The 14,464-nt window shown below is 34.3% G+C and overlaps 1 protein-coding gene across 1 annotated transcript in view; it reads left to right on the forward strand.

Annotated features, from left to right (window-relative positions):
* Nucleotides 1–14,464, forward strand: part of LOC109099670 (ankyrin repeat and fibronectin type-III domain-containing protein 1-like) — a 76,447-nt gene that overhangs the window by 6,375 nt on the left and 55,608 nt on the right. Inside the window, exons 4-5 of the mRNA XM_042735813.1 lie at nucleotides 1,306–1,520; nucleotides 10,211–10,440. Coding sequence (XP_042591747.1) covers nucleotides 1,306–1,520; nucleotides 10,211–10,440 — 445 coding nt within the window. The remainder of the gene's footprint in view (nucleotides 1–1,305; nucleotides 1,521–10,210; nucleotides 10,441–14,464) is intronic.

Below are 14,464 nucleotides of genomic sequence, written 5' to 3' on the forward strand. Positions count from 1 at the left end.
TTTATGTTGAAAATCTACTTTTTTGAACTCCTCCTAGACCGTCAGTCCGATTTTCAATAAATTTGACTCGGATCATCTTCAGATCATGCTGGCAAAAAAGTTATGGATTTTGTGTCGATATAAGAAATGGTTCTCGTTAAGCACATTAATGAATTTGCTGGAAAGATGCCAAACTGCATCTCTGCAATGCTTTGACATATTTACATCAAATTATATATGTGCCATTGTCACCTCAAACTGATCACGCCACATCAATTTGGTAACAGTGCCACCTATTGGTCAAGATTTTGCGTTTTTAAGATACCAATTTTCGCTTAGACATTCCGAACTCCCTGCCCGCTATTTTGATGTATGTTAAAAACTTACTTTTTTAAACTTCTTATCAACCTTTGGACCAATTATCACTAAAATAGATTTTCCGACTGTGGTGACAAAACGTTTTGGATTTCTTGACGATAAGCAAAACCGTTTTCGTACAGCGCTGCTACAAATTTTAGGCACAGTGCCAAACTGCATCTGAGGCTGTATCTCTGCAAATATTTGACATATTGACACCAAACTTTGTACGTGCCATTTTCACCTCACACTGACCATGCCGCATTAATTTGGTAATAGCGCCACCTATTGGTCAAAAGTGGTAAGCCAAGAAATCATATTACTAGTGGTTGTATTTATGATTCTTCAGCCATTTTGCCTTAATCTTAAAATGGTTTTAATTACTCATTCCTGCTGTTGGTCTGAAACTTGCTTCTGTAGTGCTTGGCCCCATAATTGCTGCTTGCAGCTATATTTATATGTGTTATTATAGTGGTTGTTTGTATATATTAATGGTACAATGTGTTTTTATAACTGTAATATTTACATGTTGTTCTGTAAGTGTTTTTACGCTATTTTAACAGAATTATACTGGCAACCACAGCTGGCAATATATTCAGTAAAACATGACAGGATTTTTTTTTTTTTTTTTTTTTTGCAGTGTAGGACACAGTGCACGCAAACTAAGCTTTAAATCACACACAATATTGGCTATACAACTTGACATCTATAATATAATGATTTAAAATATTCTTACATTTTGTTCTCACACTATTTCCACACATTTAATTCCCTTCTTTTTCTGACATACAGCTGAAAGCTGTAATTTTCTTAAAGTTGATTGGTATGGAAAAAAAACGTGCATTTATCACTGCTGGTATGACACGCTGTGCGGTATGGGGGAGCGCAATTGTGATCATGAAAACATCACGCTATGACAGCTAATTATAGTGGAGTGACAGCGGAAATGAAATCTCTTTTGTTCCACAGGCCCCTGGAGAACGAGTCTATCCATCTGAGCCAGTGCCAGGAGAGGGAAACCCATCTATTGCCAGTTTCAGCCTCCCCTCAGTCCTCATCGCCCCTGTGGACCACCTCAACTCCTCTGCCCAAGCCCACCAGAGACTCCTGTCAAGGTGGCATGAGTGTGAAGAAACGCCGGCGCCTGGCAGCCAGCCCCGGAGGACTGCACTGGGATGCATCAGGTATGCCAATCACAAACTGCATCCATTCATCATAGTCTCCGATACCAACTCCTCTCCAAAACTCGTTTGGCTCTCAATAAGCATGATTGTGCCAGTGCTGTGGTTTGAAACCTTTTACGAGCAAATACATATGTGTAGTATTTCAATGTCTGAACTACTATATCTGAGTTTGAGGAACCACATTTGGAGGTCTTGTGGTTCTTGAATGGATTGATTTCTTGTCTCGCTATGTTTTGCCAAGCATTGCTGTTTGTTTTTATTTGGGTGATTGCCTGTTACATCCAGTTTCATCAAGCAATTTGCACAGTTTGACATACATATTTGCGAAATTTGAGGGTGAAGGCTCTCTGCAAAATTAATGACTCGAGTAATCTGGCTAATTGCTTCTGCCGGGAATGATACTCTCACTGTGTTTGTTGCAATTACCAGAAGTAAATGGCTGATGCTGTGAAATACTGTAGGTACACAGTCTCAGAAAAACAGGTACAAAAGCTGTCATATTGGTACCTTAAAGATACATATAAGTACCTAATGTGTACATATTAGTACCTAAAAACTTTGTACCTTTTTTTCTGTGAGTGTATGAAATGGTCATTTATTATCGCATATCTTTAGACATATCATGTTAATTAATTTTATATAATTAGCATAAATGTTACAATATTCACTAAAAGCACATCAAAATTAAAACAAAATAGATGAGACTCAGCAATTAACCCTGTGTTGTGCTGAGAATTCTTTGCCTAATTTGGTGTTCCTGGTCAAAAATGGCGAGCCTTTTAAAAATTTCTTGTGAATCTTTTATTGTCCTTTATTATTACCAAACCTTGGATTCAATCTTTTTGTCAACTTTTCCTTCAGTTAGTACCGTGTATTTCTGATTGACCATAGGCCTCATTGATCTGAGTTTATGCATCTAAGTAAAAAAGCATTATTTTTGGTAATAATTATTGAATATTTTTGGCAATGTTCACTTAAAGTGATACTCCATCCCAAAATGAAAATTTTGTCATTATTCACTTACCCCTTATATTATTGCATATAAGCTCAGACCAATGAGGCCTATGATTAATCAGAGTCAAATAAGAAAGACAAAACCTGTGCAAATTAAAATGAAACAAGTTGATAAAAGATTGAATCCAATATTTGGAAATGTCTTATTTGATCGGGGATACCACAAGTGTAGCAAGGTGGGTAAAAAAATCCCCAAAAAGTACAGAAATGATTAAAAAAAAAGGTTTGGAAAGTTGTTATACCCTGTGTGAGTAAAGTCAGTAAGCTTAAGTCCAATGTGATAACATTAACTAGCAAACAGAAAATCCTCTATGGGCCAAATGGAACACAGCATGAGGGTTAAAGCAAGTTTTTAAATAACGAGAATATCTTACAGAACATATCACTGTATATGTTTCATATTAGTGTTTTACGTCATCCAGTGTTGGAGTTCATGCTGTTATGCTGTCAGTCGTCAGAGGTGGCACTGTCATTAGTGCTCTTGTTGTATGTGGAAATGACTCCTAATTGCAGGTTGATTTGTGGCACTGCCCTGCAGGCGATGTTCATTAGCGATATCGCAATAGTAGTGGTGAATCTTTGGATGGCATAATGAGCAATTCACTTTACACTGACCAACATTTTCTGGTACTGAGAGATGAAAAAGAGGCAGTGATATTTATTTAGTCACCCTCTAACTCCACCTACTGTAGTCTTCAGAAGAGAATTATCACTAACTATCTTTAGGGGTGGTACAGAATGGAAGGAAACGACTTTTGTTAATGCCATAAACAGCTCTGCCTATCTCTGGAAGAGCATATGACTGGTATGTAAACAGTGGATGGTGTTACTGGGCACTTGGAAGACTGTTAAAGAGTTTGTTCACCGTAAAATGTAAATTCTGTCATTAGTTACTCACCCTTTGTCGTTCCCAACCCCACTTTATTTTTTTCTGCACAGAACATAAAAGGAGATTTTAGGCAGAATGTTCGCATTTTTCTCCTTAGAAAGAATACAGTCTTTGGGTTCAGAATGACTTAAGGGTGAGTAAATAATGACAGGATTTTCCGGTGAACTAAGAGTGTATGAGGCTACGATCAGAATGTCATAATTGCATAATACTCTTATAATTGCTACAGTTTATAATATGTATATACAGTATACATAGTGTGCAAATTTTATGTATGTATAGAATCTACATTTACCAAAATGTGCAGAAAATCAGCATTTACTTAAACATACTGTACAATAAGATTTAAACCTTTTTTACTTTAAGTATTTTTTAAGTTTGGAGTGTAACAAAATATAAAATATATATTTACAGTAAATGTATTAAAATGCAAAATAAATGATTTTATATCAATGATGGACTTAAGATATTTTATCTCTTTTTTGTCAAAAGTTATTATTTTTAATGTAGAGGTGGTAAGCAGATTCACTAAACTTGCAACATAGTACTATGAAAATAATTAATGATACTGTTTATAATGTGTAACTTTTAATTTAGCATTGCATACTGTATACACTACCATTCAAAAGTTTTTTTTTTTTTTTGCACTTTTAAGAAAATAATACTTTTATTCAACAAGGATGCCATAAATTGATCAAATGTGATGGTAAAACATTTATAATGTAACAAAAATATTTATATATAATTTTTAAAAATGCTGTTTTTGTTTTCACAAAACAACAAAAAACGTATTACGGATTCCACAAAAATCTTAAGCAGCACAACTTTTTCAACATTGATAATAATAAGAAATTATTCTTGAGCACCAAATCAGCATATTAGAATGATTTCTGAAGGATCATGTGGCACTGAAGACTGGAGTAAGTCTGGAGTTGCCATCACAAGATTAAATTACATTTTAAAATTTAATTACATATTAAAATAGAAATATTTAAAAATAGAGAAGAAAAATTTGAATTATTTAAAATTGTAATAACATTTCACAATGTTACTGTTTTTATGGTATTTCTGATCAAACAAATGCAGCCTGGGTGAGCATAGGAGACTTCTTTTGAAAGCACTGACATGGTAGTGTGCTCTTTCACATACTATTTTAAAAAATACGTAAAGAGAGTATACTGCATAAAATGAAATTAACAGTACACTATTACTAAATTCTGAACATGTATCTGATAAAATGTCAGTTTGATGCAGCGTACTTAGCACAGAAAACATCATGAAGGTTTTTTTTTTTTTTGTAGCAGAAGCTTTATCAGATTCAAAGATTTGCAAAACATCAGCCTAGCAATGCCATTGTAAGCATGATGGTAAACAACGTTAGTGTTTTCCACACCTTTCTCTGCTTTGTTCTAGTGACTGTTTTCCATACCTAAATTCACCTTTGGGCTAAGTGAAAGACATGAAAAGGAAAGTGGTGTTGATGCGATGCCCCTCTAGGGATTCTTGGATTGTTTCCACAGAAGTGTTCAGTACACATATTGATGTCAGCAGTGGCATCAGAATCAATATTTTATCCAAAGAGCTCCAATGGGTGCTGGGTGTTATCTTCCTTTAATGACACCATCGTGTGTAATAGAATGAGTGCTGCGGGTGGATTGTTTTCAGCTACTGGGTTCTCTGTTTTTACCTGGGGACATGAGATTCAGCCTTAATGTACTAAATGATACAATCAGTGTTAGATTACCGCTGTGTACAGGGAATCGCTAAATGGCACAAGCCGGAAATTATAGCTAAAAGGGTTGTCTGGGTGAAAGCAGTTAAGTCATTCACTCATTTGTTCATTCATAAAGTTACATTTTTGTTGTTACTACTGTTTTAATATGAAGAATATCTGATTATGTACATTTCTTGTATGTTTCATGTATGTTATACAGGGTATTTAGTTTTTATTCAATTACATATAAAATTTACGTTGGTGTAAACTAAATCTCATAAAAACACTTTCTGTAAGTTCATGTCAACTACTGTTCAAAAGTTTGCGGATCAGTAAGATTTTTTAATTAATAGAAACATTTTTATTAAAGAAATTAATACTTTTATTTTATCTTTTTATAAATGTTTTTTGAACTTTCTATTCCTCAAAGTAAACTGTAAAAACTAATGTCACAGTATCCACAAAAATATTAAGCAGCACAACTGTTTTCAACATTGATAATTATTAAGAAATGTTTAATTCTTGAGCACCAAATAAAAAAAAAATATATATTTTTTTTTTTGAAGGCTCATGTGAAGACTGGAGTAATGGCTGCTGAAAGTTCAGCTTTGCCATCAAAGGAATAAATTGCATTTTAAAATATATTAAAATAGAACTTTTGTTCATTTAAATTATAATAATATTTCATAATATTACTGTTTTTACTGTATTTTTGATTTAATAAATACTGCATTGCCTTGGTGACTTTTAAATTCATCCGCTGCCCCAGTCATCCAATAGAGGTCACTATTGCATTTGAGCTTTGCCACAGAAATGAACAGAACCCCTGTTGGTTTTCTTGAAGGGAGGATTGAGAAGCAACGAATAGAGTTATTTGTGATTTTCAACCCACAGCTCTATTAAAGGGAAATTCCGTACATTCTGAGCAGGACATAATGTAGGGCAGTAGAAGCTCTGCCATTTTGTTCCAAATCCTTTGTTCTTTTCCCATTAAAATGTCAGTTGTCATTCAAATTGTAGCTGGTGATTAACCACACAGCCGTGTTTCAGCATTAAATGGAATTGCAGCCACTTTGTGTTAAATGTCATATGATTTGCACAGGTGCCTATGATGAATATCGCCTTTTTTTGCTCATGATGTGGGGTTACATTTGCTAATTGAAAATACATTAAACGTGTTTCATGTATCTAAGACCACAGATGTTAAAACTGCAGTGTGTAATTTCTGAGGCACTTACTGTATATCGCCATACAGAATTGTAAAAATAATGATCACACACTGGCCGTCTGTCATTGGTTAGTCATAAAGATAATCCAGCCGCCAGACTCATGCCATTGGTTAAGCAAAAGATATTGTGTTAGGCTGTTGATGCGTTGTTACAGCATTGTTAAAAAAGAAGAAATAATAATATTTTTAACATATATTACATTTTGCACTTTTTTTCATTTTAAGCTGTAAATGCTTAATAAATTGAAACTAGAATATTAAATTAAAAATAATAGATGTAAATAAAATTAAAAATTATTATTTTCAATAATAATAATAATAATTAATAATTAATCATAAAAATAAATAGATACAAAATAATTAATTTAAAATAAAGTTTTTTTTTTTTTTTTTTTTTTTTCATGCATGCATACATGCATACCATACTAATATTGGTGTATGACTTACTAGTAAAAAATTACTAGTAAATTTCACAAATAATTGCAAAAAATGTCAAGTAACTATGATTTAGTCGTTTATTAATTATTTTCAGTGCACTTAATTCTGTACAGTCGCATGTAAAGTCCCAGTAGAGCATGATTCTTGGTCATATCTCCCTAGTAGCCTACATATTATCAGTAAATATGTTGCTTAACTTTCCTAGGTTAATAAAGATATGTTGTCCTCCTCTAATGGCCCTCGATGACATGCTGTGTGTCTTTTGGCAATAAATATGGCCTTCACGATGAATGAACAGACCAGTGACCCTAGAGCCAGCACCTCTTACCCTTTGCTTTGATTTTGAGGATGATGGAGATTGAAACGGTTTTGTTGTAATGTGGGATGTTTTGATTAGGATGTGGTTTGTTTTGTTTTATTAAGATTCTTCTCACGTCTTTAATTTAGTTAAATTACACTTATCAAATGCTTTACTCTCGAGCGCGCTTGAAAGACAGCCTCAGCGCTTCATCAACGCGCCGACATCCTTGTGTCCATCCATGGGTGGTTTTCAGACAAAATGGGTAATTGGACAAATTGGATCAATCCCATAATTTGGGTTTTGATTGCTTGTTTGACTTTAAAGTGGGGTCGTTTTGTAAAAAAAAATGCTTTGCAGACTAAGTGTGCTCACTCAAGCTGTAGGAGGGTTTACAAATAGTGTCACCGCAGGTGATGTGATATAACAGCTTCACATAACACAGACCTTATAGTGTCTTCGTTTTGTTTTAAATCATTGTTGTGGTAATTATGTTTTGTTTAAATCTTATAAAGTTCAATGATATGTTGATTGATATAATGATTCAGTATAAAGATTCAACTACTAACAGATATGTGGATATCTAAATGCAACAAGATCAGGTTGGCAATATAATGTATTGTTTTAATAATGTCTTTTGCATGTCAGATAGCAGTATGGTGTGTGGAAATGCTGTGAAGGCATCAAAGCAGATGGTATGAGTAGATGCGAGCTCATAATGTGAAAATAATGTCTAGCTGCACTAGCCAGAGCACCGGAGGAATCTGTCATCAGGGACCAGTGAAGGAACTTGATATGGTTCAGTTGGACACATGACACAAACACAGACGCTGCACACATCAGTTCAGGTTTCTTTCTGCTACAGTCACCACCGTTTCCATAGCAAAGCGCTAACAATGTTAGTCTATGTGTTTGACAAGTGAGATTACATAATGTAAGGCTGTAGCGCTTGGATTGACACCTGGGTAACTAATGAGAGTCGTTGAATGGCATATGCTGAGGTTTTCATTGGATTATTTTTGTGGATTTGTCAATGGAACATGGGCTGTTGACATTGGGCTGTTTTTGAAAGAAAATTGACTGTGATTATTTTCTGCTGGGGTTAGTTCAATTGTTATAACAAATACCATTGTACTCCCATGCTTTTCTTGAATACCATGGTATTGCTTGCAGTATTTTGGTGTGCCATGTCAATACAGTAGTACATGATTATGATAATTATTTAATACCATGGTATATGGATGTTTCTTCAAATATGGGCTCTTCTGGCATTGTGGACTTTCAGAAAATGAACTGAAAATGAAGTGTTTCTACACATTGTCATTTTCCTAATCTCAAATTACAATATGTATCGTGTTTAATGGCATTCTGTGGCAAAAATTACATTTTTAACTGTATGGCATAAAAAAGACTTATACTGTACATCTTGCTTGCATTTTATATATCCAAACACAAGTTAATAATTTATATCAGACTGTAAACCTTAACTCATCATTGTACCTTGTATAACAGAGTAAATGAAGAAAAATGCACTGGTATTTAATTATTTATAAAACCATATTGGGGATGTTGCCTTCATATCTTTGCTGCCTTATACAATAGAAAATTCTTGAGAAATATTTTCTTTGTTCACAAAATTGTTATACTCTCTCTGTTCCGTTTGTTCGATCTGAGTAGGTAAGAAGGCTTTTTCTGTGATTTGTTGATTGTTTTCACAAATTGGCATCATATATTTGAGCTTGGTTATCAAAATGTATAAGATTTTGTCAGGACACCTTTATAATTCATTACAGACGTAAAACATCGTGGATTGTAGCTATAAAAGCGAATTCATAAATGTTTATTTGACGTCTACTTCAGAGGATGTTCGCTTCAAAACAGTCTCAGAGGGGAAGACAATAAAAGGTCTTCATGCAGTTTTAATTGTAAGTGGAGGAGATGAAACCATGCTTTGTTGGTACGGAGAAACCAAACACCACGCTTACAAACCAAGTAACACACAGTGCATGTGTGTGTTTACATTATAAACCTCCAGCTTACAAGAACTGCTCTATTAGATCTTCAAGATACTTTACTTTTAATGTTACTTGAGGTGAAAGTGAATTTTTTAGCCATTCAACTGACTTTTATGTGGTACAATAGTTGGTAATTTATTTTTTTTACACCGTGTTCATTACGGTGAAATTGTTACAGACATGACTCACCAGAGAAGAAGTGGGACGATGTTTAATCAGAGCAGTTTAAATGAGAATTGAGAGGAAGTGAGAGGATAGGCTATTTAAAACGTTCTATTCATTTTTTTTCCCTTCTTTAAGTGATTTCTCATTTATACAAAATTCCTCCTCAGTCCTGCTGCTTTCTATACTCAAAAAAAATTTGATTTATGTATTTGAATGGCATATTACATTTGCATCCATTTGGATTACACAGTTATAACTTAAACTAAACTTAATGTCATGCATATTTGGCAGTTGTGCATAAATGAAACAGGTAAGAAACGGATCAAATTTATTTTGCATTGTTGAATAAGTGATATTATAATAGTTAAAATTTATGAGATTGAAAACAATGGGATTTGATGATAAACATATAATCCTCATTATTTTTTATTCAAAACACATTCAGTTGGTTAGTACAGACATTTAAACTTTGTGTTACCTGATTCATTTATGTATGTAAGGAAGCACAGGAAGTAATAAAAACATAAAAAAAGAAATTGCAACTTTTAATCTCACATCACACAATTCTGTGTTTAAATCTCAAAAGAAAAAAAAAACAGAATTGCAAGAAACATGTGAGATAAAAAGTCACAAATACCCTTTTTAATCATATGGTGGAAACAGGCTTCCATATATATGTATTTCACATTTTAACTTAGTAGTTTGTGTTAAAACCAAATAGATGGGAAGTTTATATGCAATTCAAATACATACATCCTAAATTTAGGCCTAAATATATTTTTGCAAGTGTATGAATCCTTTATTTTAAAAGAAACACCTTAAAATGTGTGTTCTTGTGAGGCAAGGTTTTGGTCCTATCCTCATTCTCTGGTGTTTTCTTTCTATCCAGGTGTCAATTATCACCTGAGGTGTCTGTTTCTCTCTTTCAGGGTCAGTGCTGCGTGACCATGAACGAGGGGAGACGTCGTCACTGTTGGAAGTGAAGCGCTTCCCTCGGTGTGTGGATTCACAGAGTCATGTCCCAGAGCCTTGGAGTGAAAGAGTGCCTCTTAGGAAGACCATATCCGTCGATGACCGCCTTCTCCAGCAAACGCCTAGAGAACATCACAGACTCCTCAGCCGAATAGAGAGAGGCAAGAAGAAACTCAGGAACATTGATGTGAGTGGTAGAGATGCTACATATCACTGTCAAATAGAGCTCAGCTATAAACACTATAGGAAATTCCATACTGGTCCTAGTTATAAATGTGCCCTTCGTTGCTTGTTTCTTGCAATGTCTTATTTATTTACTTGCACATATTCTTGTGTTTAAGGACATCTCTTAGCACATCCACCTTTGTAGGCGGATATTGATGTAGCGCATACAGTGTTTTGACAGTTTCACAGCTGCTGTGCTTTTGCCTTGAGGTTCTTCATAGACGTTCAGTTGTGTAACTGTTCAAAAAAGAGGTACACTTGCCCAGAATTAATCCTGGAGTTTGATCATGGCTTTCTATTCAGCGAACACTCATCTGTCATCCTACACCAGTGAGTCAGTGCTTTGAGGACGCACTGCCTTGTAACCTTACATTAGGGACTTTTGCAGAACATGAATTCCATCTGCATACATTTACTATAGTAAAGAAGCAGCTTCTGTGCAGTTCTGAGAAAGCTGTTATGTATTTAAATGCATATGTTTAGAGCAGATAGATTAAGTATTCGTGACATAGGCTTTTATGTGCCAGACACAAATGATCATGGCCATGAATAAAAATGAGATCTGTGCATTTCTAGCTTCTCAGAATGGATGGTTATGGATTATGGATGGATTGCATCAAACTTTACCTTGTTTAAAACTCATTAATGTTTTGTAGATATGGTGGGGAGGATACAGCACATGCTCCAACACAAGTTGGAGTCATTTGCTCATGACATACGCATTTATAAAATGGAAAAAGCAAATACAGTGGTGGCCAAAATTATTACAATATTTTCTAAATATTTTGCTGTAGTGTGTCAGTAGGAAATATCAGTTTACATTTCCAAACATTCATTTAGCCATTAATTGGAATGACATGAAGAAACAGAACAAACTGAGACAGACTCAATCCAGAAGAAATTTGGAACATCTCCAAGATGCTTCAAGAAACCGACCTTCAAAGCTACAGTACTGTTAAAAGTTTTAGGCACTTGTGTCAAAAATAATAGATTTTCTTTATCAATTAACTTCTATTAACTTAATTAAATCCACATTTGATATGACCATCCTTTGCGTCTAAAGTAGGTTTTGCCCTAGGTGCACTTGCGTACAGTTTTTCAGGTAGCTTTGCATGTAGGTCTCTTGAAGCATCTTGGAGATGTTGCTGGATTATTACACTTGATGGCAAAATGAATGTTTGGAAATGTAAACTGATATTTCCTACGGACACATTACTGCAAAAGATAGAAATAACTGATTTAAAACCATTTTTAAGTGGTGAAAATACTAGTGTTCTAATAACTTTGGCCACTTTTGGCAACTTTTTATTTATTATATTACTTATGTATTATTACTTTAAAATTATTCTAATTTTATCTTTATTAAATTATTTTAAAATCTTTAAAACCAGTAAAAATATTTTTCAACCTGTTCACATACACAAATCTAAAATTTAAACAAACTGATTCAATACAATGAATCTGAATTAACGTTACTTTAAATGCTATAGGGGGCGCTCTTGAGAATGTGCAATAGGCAAAAAGGCCACAGCAATTCAAGTGTGCTATTTGTGACGGAATATTAAAACAAGGGATACTGCTTTTTGCGAAAAACACCCTTATTTTTTAGAAGTAGCAAAAAACAAAACAAAAAAAACCCAAAAAAAAAACGTAAGTTTGTAGCGATGCCAATTTTAGTTAATTACATCCCAATACTGTTCTATCCAATATAAACACAAGTCATCTATAAATTAGTGTTCTTATCTCAAGAAGGAAATCATGCAGTTCATAATGCATTTAAAAAATTAACACAGTGTATAATATTGCGAGGTATCTGATCCTATTGGACAATATCAATATGGTGTATGAAAATGCTGTGAAGGCATCAATGCAGATGGTATGAGTAGATGCAAGCTTATAATGTGAAAATAATGTGTAGCTGTGGTAGCCAGAGCACCATAGGAATCTGTCGTCAAGGACCAGTGAAGGAACTTGATATGGTTCAGTTGGACACATGACACAAACACAGACACTGTACCCATCAGTTCAGGTTTCTTTCTGCTACAGTCACCACCGTTTCCATAGTGATGAATGAATGAAGTTGGATTCTTCATGTGTTTCAAAGTCAGATTATGTAACTTTTTAAAAGTGTAGCATGCAAGGCACAATTGTGTTGCTGTAACTTAAAGAATCTTTGAATTGCATAATATGCTGAGATTTTTACTGCTTGGTTTTGAGTTGTAGAGTGGAAAACAGACATCCAGTAATTGGTATCTTCTTGAAAAGAAAATTGATTGTGATTATTTTTAATGTGGTTAGTTTGGCTTGTGTCTCTTCCTTAACGAGTTCATTTAGATCTCAGGAGATGTCATTAAACAAGTGCTGGCTGAATAATATAGGCCTTCCACTGATATCATCTGTGTGCACTCCAATCTGTGTAATTTGTTTCAAATTTGTTTTTACAAATGGTCTCTATAGGTTTGAGTTTGGTAATCACAATTGTTAAGATTTGGTCAGGGCACACATTAATGGAGTTCACCCAAAAATTAAAATTTGCTGAAAATTTACTTACCCTCAGCTCATCCAAGATGCAGATGAGTTTGTTTCTTCATCAAAACAAGTTTGGAGAAATTTAAGTTTGGATGATTTTCCTACTTGCTCACCAATTGATCCTCTGCAGTGAATGGGTGCCATCATGAGAATCCAAACAGCTGAGAAAACAATAATCACAATAATCCACAAATAATCAACCCAACTCCACTCCATCAATTAAAAATGATGGATTATTGCAATCTATCAAGACATTTTTAACTTCAAACCATTGTTTCCAGCTAAAATACAAGTCCTCTATCCATAATATTGCTTTATCCAGTGAAAAAGTCATTTCATCTGAATCAGGAGAGAAATATGCACAGATCAAGCTCACAAGTGAAAACAGTTCAAAACATATAAAAGTAAAATACGAAAAGTTTGAGGCTGTAATCCACCCTTTTGTTTCTATAAACCAAGAGTGAATCATATGTCAGTGGATTTAAATGTATTTTTTTATTTAACTGGGATTGATACGGTGCGTGTCTGAGAGCTGTGTGCAGGAGAGAACATCACCACTGTCGCATTTCATCACTCATGACACCTGCAGCGAGGTCGCAGAAAAATATTCAAAATGTCAAATTCCAGCACCAGATCTTTTTTGCATATTTATAGAAGCAAATATGTTTTGAGATGATTCCAAAATTACTCATTAAATGCGGTGACAAACATCGCCCATATGAGACAGTTTATGATACTAATTACTTTTAATCAAAATGTTTATCCCTGCTTTTTTCCTGTCGGTTAGAGAGTGAACATCACATAAAAATTTCATCGATGCATGAAAATCCTTCAGTGCTGAATGTAAAACATGCACAGAGGTTTTCCTGAACATACACGTCTCATGAGAGCGTTAAAGAAATATTTCACCCATCGATCATATGCTTTCAAACCTACGTTTATGATACTTTAATGGTCCTTTTCTGATTTAAAAGACACTGTATGGCAAGATTTGTGTAAAGAGATTAAATGCAAAAAAAAATCTTCTTTTGTCTTTGTGGGTTTGGAATGACATGAGGGTGAGTAAATAATGACAGCATTTACTTCTGGTTTCATTCCCTCCAGATAGGCTAACAAAATAATAGGGCTCAGGGCCCATTGATAATCTGCATATGTTATAAAGATTACTTATTTATTTATTATTCATACATTCCTAATTCTCCTATAATTTCCTAACAGTTCTTCCACTGAAATTGTTCTGTGGCCAAAAATATGAGAGACTAGAGTATGTGTTTGTTCTGTTTTTATACCACAGGCAGAATTTCATGTCACCTAGGTGTTTTTTAACACCTTGTCGAATAAAATTGAGGCATGATAAAGCGGTGCGTTTGAATCCTTGGGCCATTTCCAAAGAGAAGGATTTCTGAGAAGTGATGTGGACATAAAAAAAGAAGGAAAAAAAAGCGTGTGTCCAGTCC

This window comes from Cyprinus carpio, chromosome B12, assembly GCF_018340385.1.
Source record: "Cyprinus carpio isolate SPL01 chromosome B12, ASM1834038v1, whole genome shotgun sequence".
NCBI classification, from domain to species: Eukaryota; Metazoa; Chordata; class Actinopteri; order Cypriniformes; family Cyprinidae; genus Cyprinus; species Cyprinus carpio.